Here is a 21,025-nt window from a genome sequence, read left to right as displayed (position 1 = left end):
AACTGGAGTAATGTGTTCTTTGATTTTGGTCCCTGTCAGAATTCTGGCTGCTGAGTTTTGAACATATTGTAGTTTATTGATGTTACTTAGCTAGTAAGGCATTGCAGTAGTCTGAGCAAGAAGACATGAAAGTATTTATCAGTTCTGCCACAGAAAATGACAGGGCGGATACTTGAAATGAGATTCTTGAGATGAAAAAATGAAACCTTCACTGTGGTCAGCACGTGGGGGTCAAATGTTAGATTTTTGTCAAATATTACCCCCAAGTTCTTTAATTTGGCTTGAACCTCCACAGCAGAGCCATCTAAGTTTGTTTGAAGAAGTTTAGTTTTAAGTAGTTGGTTGAAAGAACCAATCACCATACCCTCTGTCTTGTTAGTGTTCAGGCACAGAACATTTTGGGACATCTATTTTTTAATCTCTAAAATACAGTGTTCTAAGTGTGAAAGATCACCAGGTTTGGTGTGAATGTTTATCTGAGTGTCATCAGCTTAAAGATCGTACTTTAGACCTAGGGATCCCAGGAAATGATCAAGTGGTGAAATGTACATGGAAAAGAGTAGGAGGCTTAAAATCAATCTTTGGGGCATGCTGAATTTGACTGGGCCAGTGTTAGATTTAAGTTCTCCCATGTCAACAAACTGAGAGCGGTTAAAGAGGAACGACTCAAATAATGTCCAAAATACACTGTTCCAAGTGTGTAAGAGCTTAAAGATCAGCAGGTTTTTACTAAATGTATGTTGATGGCTTATTCCACTGTGGCAACACCTGATTAATAAGGGGACTAAGCCAAAAAGAAAGTAAATAAATGAATGAATAACCTAAAATAGACCCATCTGTTTTGGGAAATACTTAGTTATGCCCTTCCAGCTGCAACCCAGTACTTGAAACATATACACACTCATTCACACTCGCACACTACGACCAATTTAGTTTATTCAATTCACCTATAGTGCATGTTATTGCTCTGTGGGGGAAACCAGAGCACTCGGAGGAAACCCACAGGATGAATATAAAAACTCCACACTGAAAGGCCAACTGACCCAGCCGGGGTTAGAACCAGTGACCTTATTCACAATACAATAACATATAAAAAAAATATACATCATCACCCACCATGCAAATTAAATATCCTCATCAAACATTTTTTGAAACCTGCTTAAGTCTTTAAGGAGACTTATCAATTTTGATAATTTGTTCCCCATGATTGCACTTGTATATAACATATTTTTCCCACTACACTTCTAAATTTAAATAAACAAATATTAAAATCCCAACCCCTATACAGAGGTGTCCAAAGTCGGTCCTAGAGGGTCGGTGTCCTGCATGGTTTAGCTCCAACTTTCTTCAACACACCTCCCTGGAAGTTTCTTGTATACCTAAAAAGAGCTTGATTAGCTTGTTCAAGTGTGTTTAATTGGGGTTGGAACTAAAATATGCAGGACACCGGCCCTCCAGGACAGAGTTTGGACACCCCTGCCCTAATACTATATGAATGCTGTTGCCTCGTATGTTCAGTTATGTTGTAAATTTACAAACTTGGAAACCCTGGAGCAATTTTAGATGCACTGTAAAACCCAACAGTCAACTTTATCAAATAAAAGGAGTGTAGTTAACTCAAAATGGACTGAAAGTTAATTCTACTCTTTTAAAAAGAGTTTCGAACCCAGTGTTGAAGGTAATGTTGTGGTAAAGTTAATTGAACACCTCATTACTTCAATTTAAATGCAGTAAGTTCACAGTACTCATTTGTTTATCTGGTAACACCTTACAATAAGGTTCATTAGTTAATGCATTTACTAACATAAACTAATCATGAATAACACTTGTACAGCATTTATTAATCATAATTGAACATTTACTAATGCATCATTAACATCCAAGTCCATGCTTGTTAACATTAGTTAATGCACCATGAGTTAACATGAACTAACAATGAACTACTCTATTTTCATTAGCTAACGTTAACTAAAATGAACAAATACAGTAGTAAATGTATTGTTCATTGTTTGTTCATGTTAGTAAATGCAATAATTAACATTAACTAATGAACCTTATTGTAAAGTGTGACTGTTTAACTTAAATAAACAATCGGTTTCCTCAAACTATTTGAGTTACCTTAACTTATTGGGTTTTACAGTGTGGAGTGACTTTACAACTGCAAGTGTTTGTAAATTCTGTGAAAGCGTCTCAAAAAAGTGAAATCGCTAGTAGTGTTTCAAGAAATCCCCCCTTTTTCTTTCATCAAGAATTCCAGATATGGTAAACTGTCTAGCGTTTTGTCCTCAGTGATTTGTGTCTGTTCTCAGCCATTCTTTCTCCTAAAAGATACCTGTCTTATCTCTTGGGACTGCTCACACATCTAGCACACCAGCGCTGAAGGGACCTTGAAAGTCTGGAAAACATGCGCAGCTGTGTTTCTTCAAGAATTTAGGGTTAGGAATATAATGAGAGTAGCCTGACAATCAACAATTCACCCAAATTAGCCTTTAATGCCTTAAGATTTAAAGATCTTGACTTTTAATAATGTAAATAAAATATAGGAGCACTTCAAATCCACTGCCCAAGGCAATTGCGTTTCCTCAGAGCGAATTAGCCAGACATTAGAGAACTACTGCAACCTTCAGATCAATAGTGGAAAATGTATCTGTTCCTTGTTTATGATTATGAATTCCCCCAGAATCATTCACCTGATATGCACAATTTAAAGGTTAGTTCACTTAAAATGAAAATTGTCTCATTTATTTTCCCACTTGGGGTTTTAAACCTTTCTGTTTTTTTGTTTTTTGTTTTGTTTTTTTACTGCTGTTGAACACAAAAGAAGACATTTTGAAGAATGCTGGTTTCATTCTTTTAATTGATTTGTTTTTTACTTCTATTCTTAGTTTTTATTATATTTGTAATTGTATTTACTGTAATTTCTTTTTAAAATTCTACTTTTTGTATTAATATTATATGTAAGGCACCTAGGGTCTGAGAGTAAAGCCATTTCAATTATCTGTACAATAGAGTTGACTTTCACTTGCTGGGACCTATCAACCTCCACAATAACAAAAAAAAACTACTACAAAAGTCGATGATGATGATGATTACTATTATTATTATTATTATTATTATAACCTTTATTTTACCAGGAAAGACATATTGAGGTAAAAATATCTTTTACAAGAGCCAAGATTAGTGAGTGCCAGCTACCAGCATTTTTAAAAATATCTTCATTTTTTGTTCAGCAGAGGAAAGAAAGTCAAACAGGGTTTGAACAAGTGAAGGGTGAGTAAAGAGATTTCCCCAGATTTGGGGAGGATAATAAAGTGTTTTTTGTACACTGTAAAACCCAATAAGTTAAGGTACCCCGAACCTATTAAGTAAAAAAAACTGTGAGTACTGTGAACTTACTCCATTTGAGTAAAAGAAGCAATTGGAGCACAGTAAAACCCAATAAATGAAGAGAATTCAAAGTGAGTTAAGGCAACTCAAACAGAGGAAACCGATTGCTACAAACCATTTAAGATAAAAAACTAATCTGTATGAGTACTGTGAACTTACTTCATTTAAGTTGTAGTAATGAGATGTTTAATTAACTCATCACGTTCAACACTGAGTTCAAAACTCTTTTCAAATGAGTGGAATTAACTTTCAGTCCATTTTGAGTTAACTACACTCATTTCACTTGATAAAGTTGACTGTTGGGTTTTACTGGGTAGTTACAAGAACTCATTGATAGGAACTAATTTAACCCCATAGCATTTTTGTGTGGTTGCATTAACATTGATGAACTCAATGAGTTCAGTGAAGCAGCTGACTGACAGCAACATCAAACGATGTTTCAACTGGAGGTCACGGTAACCGAAGCAGTTTTCTCATTGTGTCCTGTTTCCTGACAATGGAGATGGAATGTAGACGTTGGTAAGTATCCTGTCACAGCTTGTAGAGTTACCTATCATTGAGATTAGGAAAACAAAATGCGACAGGTAAATCCTGTTAGCATTAGCTTTCAGAATGTGCATGCCTTGTAGTATTTAAAAAAAACTGCCAGTGTTTCCTGTGGAATGTATTTACTGAAGAGTACGCTTGTGTTTCTGTATTTCCTCCCTGCTGAAAAATCCAGCTTAAACCAGCCTAGGCTGGTTGGCTGGTTTTAGCTGGTTGACCAGGCTGGTTTTAGAGGGGTTTTGGTCATTTCCAGGCTGGTTTCCAGCCATTTCCAGCCTGGTCTTAGCTGGTCAGGCTGGAAAATTACCAGCCAAATCCAGCTAAAACCAGCTTGACCAGCCTGGTTTAAGCTGGATATAGCTGGTTTTGGCTGGACTCCCAGCTTGGCTAGGCTGGTCAAGCTGGTTTTAGCTGGTCATCTCCCAGCCTGACCAGCTAAGACCAGGCTGGAAATGGCTGGAAACCAGCCTGGAAATGGCCAAAACCCCTCTAAAACCAGCCTGGTCGACCAGCTAAAACCAGCCAACCAGCCTAGGCTGGTTTAAGCTGGATTTTTCAGCAGGGCTATTGTTCGGCATAAAACTCCAGTTTTGAAGTAAGAGCTAATTGAGGTGAGGTTTACACAACAATGATGCAGCCAAAAATGAAAAAGTTTGTTTCTTAGACGATCTGCATTTTCACAATCATTAAGTCCATTATATATTTCACAACTTAAGTCGTGACGTTTAGTCATGGATAAATATATATATATATTGCTATCGTGATTTTTTCAAGTATTACAGCGCTTTATAAACGTTTAATACTACCATTAGTTGAGTCCACCCATAGAGTTTGGCTGCGATTGAAACCGCCTACTACTCAGTAGGTACTGCATTTCAATTTAAATGTACTACTCGGCCGGTAGAAAAGTATGTTTTATATCAGGGATGTCCAAACTCGGTCCTGGAGGGCCGGTGTCCTGCTAAGTTTAGATCCAACCTGTTTTAACACCTGCCAGAAAGTTTCTAGTGTCTAGTAAGAGCTTGATTAGCTGGTTCAGTTTTGTTTTATTAAGATTGGAGCTAAACTATGAAAATATGAGCAGTGTAAATGGAACGTACTACATCCGCCATTTTGTCATTATCATTTGACCCACCCACGTCAGTTGCATCGCTTCACTCCCATTCATGAGTTCTTTCGCGTGGCATCATGGGATAGTGCTGTATGCATCGGATGTACACTTCAGAATCTCGCTGAAAGTAGTAGGTCATCCGGGTACTTCTTGCATACTGTTTTTCGAATTTTTTGATTTTGGACATACTACTTGGCTCACATACTGTTTTTCGCATACTATATAGCAGTGGTCACCAAACTTGTTCCTGGAGGGCTGGTGTCCTGCAGATTTTAGCTCCAACCCTAATCAAACATCCTTAACAAGCTAATCAAGGTCTTACTAGCTATACTTGAAACATCCAGGCAGGTGTGTTGAAGCAAGATGGAGCAAAACTCAGACACCGGCCCTCCAGGACCAGGTTTGTTGACCCCTGCTATATAGTATAAAAGTATGCAATTTCGGATGCAGCTTTTGATAGAACTCATGGACCCAGAGGCCGATTTACGAGACGATTCACACTTAACAAGCAGAAAAGCCTTAAGATGTGCCATAAGATGTGTTTCTGCTATTTGTTTGCTAAGTCATGACGAATGAAATATTTTCTGCGTCCATGCCGCTACTCATTTGAATTGAGAAAATATTTGTTTATGAAACATTAAAGTGAATTTGATATAAAATCATGGTGTACACAACAGTCCCTGGACTTGCTGCATCACAGACATCAATATTTGAACAAATTTTATTTAAATATTTTAACTCACTTTCTGGCCATCGGATATTAGGCATGGTTATATATATTGTGATCGTGATTTTTGAAAGTATTACATTGCTTTGTAAATGTTTATTATTACCATTTGATGAGTCTCCTCATACAGTTTGATATAGAGTACTTTAACCCGGAAGTGTTAAAGTTATGTTATTATATACATGTATGCCCGGCCTGTATTTGCCGCTGTCACCTTGTTAGTAAACAGTACCTGTAGTGAAGTGACGATGTGTAGTCGGCATCTTGGCACACAATTTTGTTGTGAATATAAGATGCTTTTCTGCTTTCTTCGCTTGTTAAACTGTGACATATGTGGTACTGTTTCCGGGTCCAAGCCACTACTCATTTGAATTGAGAAAAGATTTGTTTATGATCACGAATTAGTCATATCACCCAATAAAGTGAGTTTTATATCAAATCATAGTGTACACAACAGTCTCTAGACTTTCTGCATAACAGACACTAATATTTTAACATCTTATAAAAAAAATGTATCACTTTCTGGCCTTCGCATGGTTATATATATTGCGATCGTGATTTTCGAAAGTATTACATCGCTTTGTAAACATTTATTTTTATCACCATTTGATGAGTCTCCCCATACTGTTTGATATTGCACTTGGCCCCGGAAGCACAAGCATAATGGTTGTAATGTTAAGAACACTCGTTCGCAAACACTTGCTAAACAACAACATCACCACATACTCTGCTATTGTTGTGTGTTTGTTTGCGCTTGCCCTTAATCTACACCTACCTAATCACATTCCACGTACGCTTGTTTAGGTTTTTTTTACATAGACACAACTTAAAAACTTCCACTTATGTGTTTTCAATCCCAAAAACACCACTGTTATGTAAACAAACAGGCAAAATGTATAAAACATTACCTGTTTTGGCTGAAAACATTGTTGTGTGAATGACCCGTTAGTAATGCCAAATGGCATTCCTTGAACTAAAACATTCCCCATTACGTGTGGTCCAAATGTACTTCAAAGCAGGTAAATAGTTCTAGGAACTGTTAAAAAGTTTCTTAATGTGAACATCTTATAGTTTGGTGGGTTAACAAAAATCTGCCCGGACAGATAAAGAAGCCTAACTGCCATCCCATGGGAATGAAGGGCTGAACTAAGAATAGAACTTTGTTGCAATTTGCCAACAAGGAGTCTTAAACCGTTATCCGCTACTACAGATGTGTCTGAGGTCTATACAATATTCCATTGTCAGTATGAGTTCCTCCTCACCTTATCAAAACTCAAGGCATGTGATGTCCATTCACTATCCCTCAAAATTCACACGTCCACTCGCATGCCTCAAATACCCACTGTTACTCCAAGGACACGCTTTTTGGCAGTCTGACTCCACTCAGGAGAGCAAGAGGACGCGTGTATAAAACACGTCCCCCGCCGCAGACCCAACCCAAAAAGCGCTGGATTTCTGACTGAATGTGAGAAGATGCTTTTCCAGACAAGATTTGGGCTGATGCTGATGATGACCGTGGCGATTGGGTCGTATTGTGCTACAGTGAGGCACGAAGAGCAGGACAACAACCCGAAGGTCAACCCGCTATCAGGTCAGTCATTCGTCCCACATCTGTGTCGTGGGATGTATTGATGATTTCATGGGATTGTTTTGTATTTTTTTTTACATTTCAGAGATTAGTTTCTCACCTCCAGTCCCCAAAAATGTTTTCTTACTGGTTTAACTCAACAATTTCTTAGCGTGTAGGACGTCTCCACATTCTGGGAGGAGTGTCCCACCGGCTGGAGTTGAGAATCACTGTCATAGGTTAACTTGCCAAAGGAATAAATAGTAACTTTTGATGTGAATAGTCTGATGATTCCTTTAATTTATTTGTATAAATGGATGAAGATTAAGTTGCTACGTGAGTTTGGGACAAGGTTATTGTCAAGTTTGGGGAAGATGTTAAATCAACAACCTTGATTCTGAAATGTTAATTTCCTGCAGAGTTTAGATTCAAAAACACCGTCCTGGATGTTTGTTGTGATCCAGTGTTCTGTCCTTTTGATTTGATAGTGGAAGCATGGTTTCAAACACACTCCACTCGCTACCATTCAATCTTCTTGTTTATTTATAAATAATTGATAAACAAAAATGCGTTAAAAATAGTATACAAATTAAATCAAATAAATCTAAAAACAAGAATCTTTCAGTAATTTAATTAGTCTTTAGATTTTATCCCATTTTCTTTGATCTGGGTGTACTGCTGACCCATTTACCTAGCCGTCATGGTGTTCAAAAAAAGAAATAAATAAAAAGCAAAACAAAACACAAAGAAGTGAATTTAAAATGTTAAAAAGTACACTTTTGAAAAATGCCTAAAACAAGCCCAGTGTTTCCCAGCTCTGTTCCTGGAGGCACTTCAACATTATATATCCTGGATGTCTCTGTTATCTGACCCATTCATCTCAGGTTTTAGAGTCTCTACTAATGTTCTGATGAGTTGATTCAGATGGGTTTGATTGTTGGTGTGCCTCCAGGAACAGGGTTGGGAAACACTGGACTAGCCAGTTCAGTGAGTTTAGGGCAGGAATTGACAAGTTTGGTCTTGGCAAGTTTTGTTCCAACACTAATCAAACACACCTGAACATGCTAATACAGGTGTTTGTGTTAAAAGAAAGCAGGTAGGTTTTGTCAAGGCTGGTTTACAACTGATACAGCCCCTGAATTAGTGAAAAGCTAATCTCGACTGCAGGGGTTTCAAACTAAGTTCCTGGAAGGCCGCAGTCCTGCTTCAACACACTAGCCTGTAGGTTTCAAACAAGCCTGAAGAACTCAATTACTTTGATCAGCTGTGTTTAAATAGGGTTCAACCTAAACTGTGCAGAGCTGTGGCCCTCCAGGAATTGAGTTTGACACCTGTGCTTCACTGGATGGTGGCCCTGCACCAGGGATAGACATGCTGAGATTAAAGTGTTAGTTCACCCAAGAATCAATGTTGTCTTTTTAGTTACTCGCTCTCATTTTGTTTACAATCCGTCAAGATATTTGTAACACAAATGAAGATTTTTTTTTAATATAAAATCATCCATAGGCCGTGATGTTCCAGATAAGTTTAAAGTTTCAGAAAAAGAACCAAAAAGACTAAAATGTTTCTGTGACCAGTGGTTCAACTATAATCAAACGAAGCTCCAAGAACACTTTTGCACACCAAACAATCTTTTAAAACAACTTTGTTCAATACCTTCTCTAACATATCTGTGTATTAGGGGTTTGGGTTTTTTTGGAGCTTCATATAATTACAGTCGAACCACTGAAGTCACGTGAAAAGTTTAACAATGTTTTTGCCTCCTTTTTGTAATAATATATCTTAATTTTGTTCCGAAGATGAACTTATTTGTCAGGGTGTTAAAAAGACATGAGGGCGAGTAAATAAAAATATAATTTTCATTATTGGGTGATTCATTGTTTGTCATCTCTCCAAATGGGGAAGGACAACTTTAGGTATAACGCATGTTTTTAATGCTTGCTTAACTGACCAACAGAATTGAATGGAGATCAGCTGGAGGTCAGGGATTTGGCATGTGTACACCGTCAACAGCCAACTGACCAACATGCCACTGAAGACACACCATTCAATAAAGAACAAAAAACACTGAATGAGTTCCTGTCAGCCCTGAAAAGTGCTGGGGAACTGGGGAAAATGGACTTCTTGGGAACATGTTCATCTGAAACTCAAAGTTCGCAGGTTTCTCATCTGGTTCAGAGTGTGCTCCAAAAACAAAGTGGCCTCAAGGGTGTGCATGCTACAGAAGGTAAATACAATTCTACGCTGATTAAATGTTTTATGCAGTGGATGCTGCTTTTAGTTGATCTGTGATTATTTTTTATTAGATATTTGGGATGCTGATAACGAAGGAGGGATCACTTTAACCCTCACGTTCCCAAAGCATTCCCTACCGGCCGGTCCGGCCTCTGTGATGCTCCTGTTCAGTGTCAATCCTGTTAAAGGAGACAGTTTGAGAGTGCAATTCAACAGTCAATCCATCCATCCAAACACACAGGTATATGCGTTACTTTATTGGCTGGAAATGATGGTGCGAAAAGATAGAAACATATTTTCATATACATATATAACATATTGCTACTGTATGTTTCTAAGACAACATGTCAAAGCTGAGTTGTACCCAGCAGGCAAAAAACATGTCTAAAATGCAAACTGATTCAGTGTGAAAACCTTAACATCTACACATTGATGCTCGTTTGACCTCTAAAATAAAACACATTAAGTATCATAATAGTAGTTGTATCCATTTGAAAGCTTAACTTATATATTTACACTTGATTTTGCGTCCCTACGATGCGTGTAAACTACCTTGATGTCAAAACAACATTAAAAAGCAGAATCACTGAAGAAAAACACAAAACTACACCCAAATTCAGTCACATCCTTAGGCCCAGCTGTCCACACAAACATGGGTTTTGTCCAATTTTTTGAAAACACTTGTCAGGGTGAAGATTTTAAAAAGCACCAGGGTTTTTTATAAACCAGTATTTTTTTTTTTTTTTACATTTAATTTACTTTTTTTTTTTTCATTTTTCACCAGAAAATTGAGAAAAACACATTTTTTTTGTTTACAAAAATACCTGTGCACGAGTGTACATGGCCTTAGGGACTTAGGGACTGAAAACTCAGTAAATCTCTTACAATCGCAGCTCATCAGGATCATTAAACAACTCCACAAACAGAATCTGCATGTTTACTTATTGTTGTTTGAGTATTTCTACAAAGATGTCTACAAAGGTCTCTAGTAAGATTTACTGAAAAGTTATTTATCTTTTTGACACACAGAAATTAGTGTATGTTTCAAATTCATGAAATTATATGACAGATCATTTCTGGGGTTCATTTTAAATGTTTTTCCAATTTTAATCATAATAAATGTATTTATAAACATGAATTGATCTTTTGAAAGCAGTTGTTTTGTGTTAGAATGACAAATGTTCCCCTCCCATTCAAATTTTACACTGAAGGGTTCTTACAACATATTTGCCCACGGGTAACTATAGTTGCCGCATATTCAAATATGATTTTCTTGAAAAAAAAAAAAACTGGAGAAACTAAATGCAAAGTTTGTTAATTTGACATCTAACACTGGCATCAAAAGTACAGTATTTTGTTTTCAAATCACATCAAATCGATTAGCATTTTTATCACGCATTTGTTTTGACATGTTTTTTATGTCGTTTTGACATCAGTTGCCTGCTGGGTAATAAACACCTATTCAGTACAGTATTTTTAGTACACTAAACTTTTTATGAAAAAATCCAAGAGAACAAATTTTTTATGTTGCTTTAGCTTATTTTAATATTTTAATCAGGTTTATTTAATCAGGTTAAGTTATACAAAGTTTAGCTTAATAGTTTTAGTCAGTTTGATTGAAGTTGCGATTCTAAAAAAATAAGGCAGCAGGAAATTGTTTGCTGTGTATGTCAATTAGTCGAGCAAGTTCATTTGCTAATTAATACTCATGATAATGATGTTTATATTACAGTTGAAATCAGATTAAACCCCCTCTGAATTTTTTTTTAAAAAATATTTCCCAAATGATGTTTAACAGAGCAAGGAAATCTTCAGAGTATGTCTGATAATATTTTTTCTTCTGGAGAAAGTTTTTTTTGTTTTATTTTGGCTAGAATAAAAGCAGTTTTGAATTTTTTGACAGCCATTTTAAAGTCAATATTATTAACCTCTTTAATATTTTTTCTGATAGTCTACTGAACAAACTATCGTTATACAATAACTTGCCTAATCATTAATGAGTTGCCCCATTATTAATCCCTATCCTACCCAGTTAACCTAATTAACATAGTTAAGCTTTTAAATGTCAAATATTTAGTCATCATGGAAAAGATAAAAGAATCATATAGAAATAAGTAATTAAAACTAGGATGTTTAGAAATGTGTGGAAAAAAAATCTTCTCTCTGTTAAACAGAAATTGGGGAAAAAAATAAACGGGCTAATAATTCAGGGGGGCTAATAATTCTGACTTCAACTGTATATGTCAACAGCTTTATAGCATCACACTTTTGGCCCAGTTTGATTTGTATTATTTTAAATTGTCATGATGTATTTTCCTTGTAGACTGTTTGCATTTCTGAGTCCACACGTTTCCTGATTGTCACCGGAGGATGGAGTCATGGCCATATTCACCTTAAACTGAAGACGATGGTTGAGACATTGATGGATGATAACAGTGAGACCGTTTCCTATTTAAAAACAGACTTGTCTCTTTAATCCTATCAACATTTTGAAGTCTTTTTATTCCATCTTAGGGCCAAAACTCAGTGTGTCTGAACTTAATGAAGTGTTGATGAGAAAGGTGGATGGCAGCAGTACGACGATCAAGCCAGTTTTACTTTTCCTCTCTGACCTTGATGAGCCTCATTTGAAACGTCACAGGTAAGTGATTCGCTTGATTATTTAACCATTGGTTTGGACAATAACCAAAGAGTGTGACATTTTTGCTGTTTCTGAGCAGAATTTATAATATCTGTGAATAATATCTGTGAATTTATGCAAACAATTTTGAGAGTGTAGTAGCTGAAAAGCTTTTTTAAAAATTAGCTTGTTAATTTTTATTCAAGGTTTACAGCGCAAGTTCAGTTTGTTTGGTAAATAGATATATGTATATATATATATGGCAGTGCTGTGGCGCAGTAGGTAGTGCTGTCACCTCACAGCAAGAAGCTCGCTGGTTTGAGCCCCGGCTGGGTCATTTGTCATTTCTGTGTGGAGTTTGGACGGTTTCCCCCACAGTCCAAAGACATGCGCTATAGGTGATTTGGGTAAGCTAAAAAATTGTCCATAGTGTATTTGTGTGAATGAGAGTGTATGGGTGTTTCCTGGTGATGGGTTGCAGCTGGAAGGGCACCTGTTGTCTAAAACATCTGCTGGATAAGTTGGTGCTTCATTCTGCTGTGGCGATCCCTGATGAATAAAGGGACTAAGTCAATTTTAAGTATGTATTTTAAATACAAAATAGTATTTTCATTTGTATTGGATGGTGTTTATGAAAACAGCTGAATATTTTGTATCAAAATACCTTAGTGCCTTGTATTTTTTTATTTTTAAAACACTGTAAAATACTTTGTAAGAAGTCTACATTGGTGCTTTCTCAGTTATTTGCCAAGGCTTGAGATAAGACTAGAATATTAAAGAATACTGAAGAAGTTGATCAATGCTTAGAGTATGGATGGAAATTAATCATCACGTATAAAGTAAGTAGCAGACAGATAGAAGGGGTAGATTCGGGAGCAAGTCACCAAGAGTAGAAATGTTAGTGTGGATCAAGCTGTGTTAGCGGCGCTAAAGGAGCGGAGTTAAGTTGGTTTTGTTTTGATATTGCTGACACATTCAGTGACAGACAGACAGCAATAACTCACACATCTCTTACCCTAAACAGATCTAAACTGTGTTTCCTACAAAAACACTAAGCTGGTTATGTTTCACATCTGTCTTATTCCTTTTTTTCGCTCGATATTTTAAGTAATGCTTCGTTTAATCCTTCGCCATAACGTTAGTAACTTAGTCATACCAATAGCAAATAGGTCATTATGACATGAGTTAATGATCAGGAAAATACGAATCTGCGAATCTGTTGCTAACTTTACTGAACTTTATATTTACATCTTTTTCAAGCTACGAATATTTGAAATTACAAATCAACAGAACAAAACCGAGATATGATCACAAACTGAGCACTTGCGATCAATATACTTCACCCGCAGCTGTTTTTCAGTCATATATGAAGAGCACACACACACACTGACAGTAATAGGTAACTTACTGTACATTGTTATGGGTCAATGATGCTAATATTCGGCACAAATCCATCAGTTTTCCTTTCTGGCTGTTAGTAACGCTATATTAGGTTAGTAACGTCGGTTAGTAACACTATATTTCATTGCACAACAATTAATCTATCAGGCTTTTTGGCTAAAAAAGAGAAATCACGGTTTAATTTGTTATTGTTAGATTATTTTTAAATTTCACCTCTCCTGCTGAGCATGAGCTAAGCTGTTGAATGGTTAGCGTATGAGGCGGCTAGGCTAAGCTAGCTTCAGTTTTGATTGCTTTATTCTCTAATCGGTTGCCTATTATGCCGTGAATATACCCCTGTAATGTATACTGCAGTCCTTTTTTGTCTGGCTTTCTCTGATATCTCACCTGTTTGCCAAAAATGACATCATATCCCTGGCAATGTCTGACACCGGCGCACACACATTGAAAAAGCGTGCCAGGCACGAAAGCTTGACAGGCGTAGCAACAGTAACTAAGGAGGGCGGGGCTTAGCGAAGGGTCCATTACTATGTGATAACATTGTAATTACATTTATGATAGTGTTGTAAATGTCTGTATATTTCATGTAATTTGAAATGTATTCATGTATTTGTGTTATAGTTATATACACATACATAGTACAAATGTAATATGTAATTACAAACTTTTATTTTGGATGTAATTACATCCAATATTCACCATTGTGTTTGTATAATTCATGTACAGTGTGTAATAGTTATATACTTAAATATGCACAGTGCAGATGTAATATGTAATTACAAACTTTAATCTGGATTTAAATACATTTTTGTCCATGTGTGCAAATACTGACATTACATTGTGATTACATTGTAGATATATTGTAGTTACATCCAAGATAATACTTATAAACGTACATTTTTTTGTATGTTTCGTTTACTGTATTTGCATATTTATAGTTATTTACGTAAATATAAACAATACACGTAATGATATTGCAAAATATTATCTTGAATTTAATTACATTGCTATTACATTGTAATCCCAGATAATATTTATCAATGTGTTTCTTTGTATATTTCATGTACAGCGTGTATTTATAGTTCTTACACATGTAATATATAATCACAAACTTTTATCTTGTGTGCATTTACTGTGTCATTAAATTGTAGTTACATCCAAGATAATATTTTAAAAAATGTAAATGTTGCATGTACAGTATTGGTTATGTGTAGTTGTGTACTTAAATATACACAATACACATGTTATTACAAACATAATTACTCTTTCATTGCATTGTAATTACATTGCTATGGCACTGTAACTAGATCCAAGATCATATTGACAAACTTAGTTTCTTTGTATATTTCATGTACAGCATTTTTGTATTTATATGTAAATATCTGCTATACATGTGTAATTACAAACTTTTCGTTTTTATATAATTACATTATCATAACATTATAATTACTATGTAATTACTTTATTATAACATTGTAATTATATCTATGATAGTATTGTTAATGTCTTTTTGTATATTTCATGTGCAGTACAGTATGTTTCATAATGTGTATTAAAATTATTTTGTTAAATAAATTGCATTTTTGGCTTTGGTACTGACTAATGTAATTTACTGTATTAATGTTTAGCGTCCTATAAAAGTATTATTTGGGCTGGGCAAAGATTAATCACATCCTAAATTAAGGTTTGTTTTGGCATAACTTATGTGTGTATATTATATTTATTATGTATATCTGATACATACACACACATGAACAGAAAGAAAACTATGCAAAACAATTTTGTTACAGAGATATAATACATTTCATATATAACTTGTATCATATACACAAATATTTTACATCTAAATATAAGTAAACTTTCTCAATTTATATACAGGGTGCACATTTGTAACGGAAGGAGGCTTTCACAGAGAAGCTAATCCAAATGCAGATTTATTCAATAAAAGGGTCTGTCAGGCAGGCAACGGTCAACACAGGAGCATTCGGGTTCATACAGATAATCCAGAAGTCGTCGTTGATGAACAGGCAAATGGTCAAAATCGGAGAAAGGTATAATAAACAAAGAATATCAAATAACATGGCTAGACATAGAAATGAAACAGTTTATAAAGTTACAGGTTTGTTTGACTAACAAAACAAACAAATAACACTCAGCAATGTGTGTCAGCAAATGTGATGTATAAGTCTGTGTAAGGAGTCCTTAAGCAGCTTCAGCTGTGAATGTTTGCAATCATATGAGATTATGAACCGGTGTGTGTGTGCGGTGCATGCTGTGATTTGTAGTCCATTTGGTGGCAGAGTTGTAGTTCTCCAGCAACCTGCAGTGTCTGGATTGCTGGTGACTGTAACAGAATTACAGGGGGGTTTAGGGGAGATGAACCCCCATAATTAATGCTTGATCCCCCTGAAGGACGTGAAAACAAGATGTATGGGGGGTCAGCTCTTTAATACAGAGAAATAGTTTTCCCTGTCCTGTATCTTAAATAATAACTCTGATAATTAAAATAATAGGTAAATCAAATATACATTTGACCACCTCTATACTGTTTCATACAGTTATAGGGGTGCATGAGCTGCCAATCAGTCTTAGCAAGAAGCATTCAACAGTCTAAATCAGCAGATCAAGAGCAGTGATGGATAGCGTAAGGTGTCACACAATAAAAACTTTGTAAAATAGGTGTTTGTGTTTACATAAAGTCTAAAAGTAAAGTAAAATTAGACACATAGTTCAAATAGGTTAAGCTACAGTAACCTCTGTAATAATCAGAGGTTACTGTGCAGAATCATAGACTGTAAAAGATATGGGCGTAGTATCCATGTCGTCACCCGTAGGTTTCTGAAGAGAAGTTACAAGTAGGCATGGCCAACCATCGCCATTTTGTTAACACATCATTGCACCGACCGGGGTCAACAAAAAAAGGGCAAAGAGGCGGAGCTACAGACGCCTGCTAGCATAATTATAAGACAAATATAATCTGTGTTAGTAAATGCAAGGCTATTTATGAAATCCAAGCATTAGACAGTGTTTCAGATGACTGCTCTAGAGCCTACAGCTAATCAATCTGTCAGATTCTGAAGTGCTTTACAGTTAAAAAAAAAAAGATAAATGATAAATTATCTTAAGTAAAACAAATACATTTATGGATATGATAAATATGCAAGAATTTCACTCACCTGGGAAATGGAGGAAGCTTGAATAGTTTGTGAGCACACTAAAATGCACACAGCATGCTATAGTATCTTATAGTTGTAAGAAATAATCCCAAAGGCAATTGACTGTAAAGTCACACAAAACAAAAAGACAATATTAATGATGAGTTCAGCGACCTAATCAGCCAGAATCAGATGAGGTGAAAAGACACTGACCAGCGGGACCTAGCTGTCACTCAAGTGGCCATGCCGTTAATTAAGTAGACTTAATATAACTTAATAAAAATGAAACTTATGAACTTATTTGAAAAATTCACCCCCTCACAGTTGTCATGACGGGTAATATTAGCTATATGCATTAAAACCATATTTTGTACCAGCTGTAAACATGTTTTTATCAGTTGTAAAATTGGCCAATTTAGTACTGCAGTCAGTGAACATCTGGAATTCTTGGAGCCAGCCCCCCAATGACAAGCTGATGAATTGCAGTTTCAGTTACTTCCGTATTTCTCCGCTTGGTCAGACTACATTAAATATCCTTTAAAACACTGAAAACTTGGATTCATTTATTCATTTTCTTTTTGCCTTAGTCCCTTTATTATCCTGGGTCGCCACAGCGGAATGAACCGCCAACTTATCCAGCATATGTTTTATGTAGCGGATTCCCTTCCAGCTGCAACCTATCACTGGGAAACATCCATACACTCTCATTCACACTCATACACTATGGACAACTTAGCCTACCCAATTCACCTGTACCACATGGTGACTGTAAGGGAAACCGGCGCACCTGGAGGAAACCCATGCGAACGCGGGGAGAACATGCAAACTCCACACAGAAACGCCAACTGACCCAGACGAGGCTCGAACCAGCGACCTTCTTGCTGTGAGGCAACAGCACTACCTACTGTGCACCGCGGCACCAGAAAATTTAGATATGTCTTATGAAAAAATGATGTAATTGAAATAAATAGATAAATGATTCACTAAAAAAACTTACCAAAAAAGTCGATCCACTTGATCGCCAATGTATAATTTGCACCCATAATAACAGTACTACACTACAAATTTCCAAAACAAGCTTTTATTTTGGATGCGATTAATCACTATTAATTATTCCCCAGCACTAGTACATATAACATTTTTTCCGTGGGCACAGATTTCATGCAGATCTTTTGTAACTTTTCTTTTTCCCCCTTCAGAATTCCACAGGATGAGAGGCTCCCATCCCGAACGTATCTTTTCCTCTGTGAGCTGCAAAAGTTCTTAAGGGACATCCTGCCTCAGAGCAAAAGTACTACACCTCAGGATGACCCCAGCGCAGTTTCTTTGGATACGTTGCATTCTCTTCCACCTCTCCGCCTTGGAGTGTCATCCACAGAGTCGCTGCTTTCAGGACTGGTCAATTCCTCCACGCCGACTGTATTTGTGTTCCCCCAGAGACAGCAGGGCCTGCAGACCCACCGGGTGGAGGTGACCCTCGATTCCCCTTTACTGTCTGTACTCAGAATGAGACTGGATGAAGCCATGGCTCAGGTCAAACAGCAGGAGGCAGGCCGGAAGATGATTGACAGACTGCAGAAACTGACTGAACTGAGTGCGCTTTCTCCAGATGGAGAGGACAGTGAAGCAGGTGAGGATTTATTTTATTTTAATTTTTTTAGTATTTTTTTTATTTATTACATTTTTATTTTATTTTATTTATTGATCTTTAATTTTATTTAATATTATTTCATTTATATTTTATTGTATATTTTATTTTATATTATTTTTATTTTATATTTTTATTTTATTTTATTCTATATTGTTTTTATTGTATTTTATATTTTTATGTTATGTGTATATTTTATTTTATTTTTTATTTTATTTTATATTATTTTTATTGTATTTTATACAATTTTTATTTTATTATTATAAATTATAATTAAAAAAAAAGATTTCTATGCATATTACTATGGCTGGATGATAAAGCTAAGAAATCATCAATAATTTAGGGCATTTTCACAATTTCATTATAAAACATACAAATAAATTCAGAAATAAGTCAAGAAAAAAAACAGAAAAATAATTAAAAAAAAAGTTTTATTTTTATTAATTGAATTAACATATTTTTTTCTCTAAATACAGCAACATTATATAATATTCAATAGCATATGTATACCCACAGATATTTTACATTTAAAGTATTTATGTTTTAATCTGACTTATACAGACTACAAATTTACTAACTTGTATTTTCCTGGTGCTATAATCATGGTTACATTAAGATTTTTAAAACCAGTCCAGTGTAAAACATTAGGCTTTGTATAGCTAAAACAAAATGTTTGACCAAACTGGCAGGAAAATGTTCACAATATTTTCTATAAATTTTTCTTCTTTAGAAAGTCTTATTTTGTTTAGTTTATATATGTATATATTACAAGGGCAGGATAGATCACGTTTCCAATGACTTCCCTAATTAACCTAACTCTTCTAGTTAACCCAACCCAGAAAACAATTTTGTGTTTAATAAACATCTAATAGACATCTAAACGTAGACAGCTGGGCCAAAACACGACAAAACTTGAGTGAAAATCTAATAGACGTCTAAGACTTTATATTTGTAGTCTAGACTAGTATAGTTTTGGCTTATTCCCAGACATCTATTAGATTTTCACTGACATCCCAAATTTAGCCTTTAGACAAGATGACTATGTTTAGACGTCTATTAGATAGACCTATCTGTTGGACATTTTCAAAAGACCAAAAATGCTGGCTGGGAAGTAACCTTTAAATTAAATTTTAGGCTAAATACTAGTGTCTTGCAAAATATCTAAAAGAAAATATTATGTACTGTCATTATAGGAAAGAAAAAACAAATTATTAGAAATTAGCTATTAAAACTATTATGTTCAAAGGATGTGTGTTAAACAGCGTTTTGAAAAAAAAATATATATATATATATTTATTTATATATATTTATATATATGTATATTGTTTTAATTCACTGGATGGCTAATATATTTGTCTGTAAATGTAATACATGTTTAGCTACTAAGGACCACAAAGAGGCTCAGTACCGTTCAGTGTTGCTCCTGAAAGCCCTGCAGATGGTGCTCAGCAACTGGGAGTCAGAAAGAGCCCAGCGAGCAGCGAGAGCTGATGAAGACGGACCATCAGCATCCAATCAGTGTCATCTTCAAAGCCTGAGCGTCTCGTTGAGGAAGTTCTTCCTGGAGCCGTCCAGAGCCAACATCAACAACTGCGAAGGAACCTGCGGCTTTCCTCTGAACAACGCCAACAACCATGCCGTCCTGCTGAACAGCCACATCCAGAGCGGGCAGCCGGTGAACCGCTCGCTATGCTGCGTCCCTGTGGAATACGACGATCTGTGTGTGATTGAGCTGGAGAGCGAGACCACCAACATCTCCTACAAGACCAACGTGGTGGCGACCAAGTGCGAATGCCGCTGACGAGCTTTAAGGCAGTGAAATCTACATCTGTTTTTGTTTGTAAAGAGATGGTTCACACAAAAAATGAAAACAACTCCTTACTTTTTTATTTGGAAAAGAGCTCATTTTATAACCCCATAGAGTTAAAACGTTTATTTTAGCATTTCTGAATCTGTTTAGCTGATTTCTGTGTCTGGCAGGAGCACTTTTAGCTTAGCTTAGCATAAATAATTGAATCGGATTAGACCATTAGCATCTTGCTCCAAAAAAGGTTTTGATAATTGTCCTATTTAAAGCTTGAGGAATCTGTACATTGTGTTCTAAAACCAACCTTAAATTAAATGTTAATAATTAAGCAACTTTCTATTCCTTGATAATTATGCCAGAATGAGTGTTCCTAGCTCAGCCTGGAAAATAGCAACTTTTCATTTTCTGCCAGTCTTAGAACATGAAACGCCACTACAGAAGAGTTGAGCTTTAAATAGGAAAATTATCAAAACACTTTTTTTTTTTTTTTTTTTTTTGCATTTTTTAGAGCGAGATGCTAATGTGTCACCTTGGAATTATAAGGGTCTATCTGGGTTCTGAATGATTTTAAGATATTAAGCTTCAATTTTTTTTGCATTCCATATAGCAAACAGTATGTGTGTAACATTTGCTTTTAAATAAAAAGCCTTAAAATGTAAACAACTTATAAAAAACATCCCATAATGTAAATAAGTTGTCATTTAATAAGAATATGTCAGTAACTCAAATTTGACAAAAAAATATCAGATACATCCTTATAATTCTGAGGCGACGAATGCTCTAATCTGATTCAATGATCTATGCTATCGCTAAGCTAAAAG

The 21,025-nt window shown here is 35.6% G+C and overlaps 1 protein-coding gene across 1 annotated transcript; it reads left to right on the top strand.

Annotated features, from left to right (window-relative positions):
• Nucleotides 1–7,244: 7,244 nt before the first annotated feature.
• amh (anti-Mullerian hormone) lies at nt 7,245–20,198 on the top strand. Its single transcript, NM_001007779.1, is given in 7 exon segments — nt 7,245–7,362; nt 9,296–9,565; nt 9,645–9,814; nt 11,897–12,008; nt 12,088–12,214; nt 17,949–18,379; nt 19,777–20,198. Coding segments are annotated over 7 exon segments (1,650 nt in total).
• Nucleotides 20,199–21,025: the final 827 nt, after the last annotated feature.

This window comes from Danio rerio, chromosome 22, assembly GCF_052040795.2.
Source record: "Danio rerio strain M-AB ecotype USA chromosome 22, GRCz13ab, whole genome shotgun sequence".
Classification (NCBI taxonomy): domain Eukaryota; kingdom Metazoa; phylum Chordata; class Actinopteri; order Cypriniformes; family Danionidae; genus Danio; species Danio rerio.
This window is presented reverse-complemented; position numbering and strand designations above follow the sequence as displayed.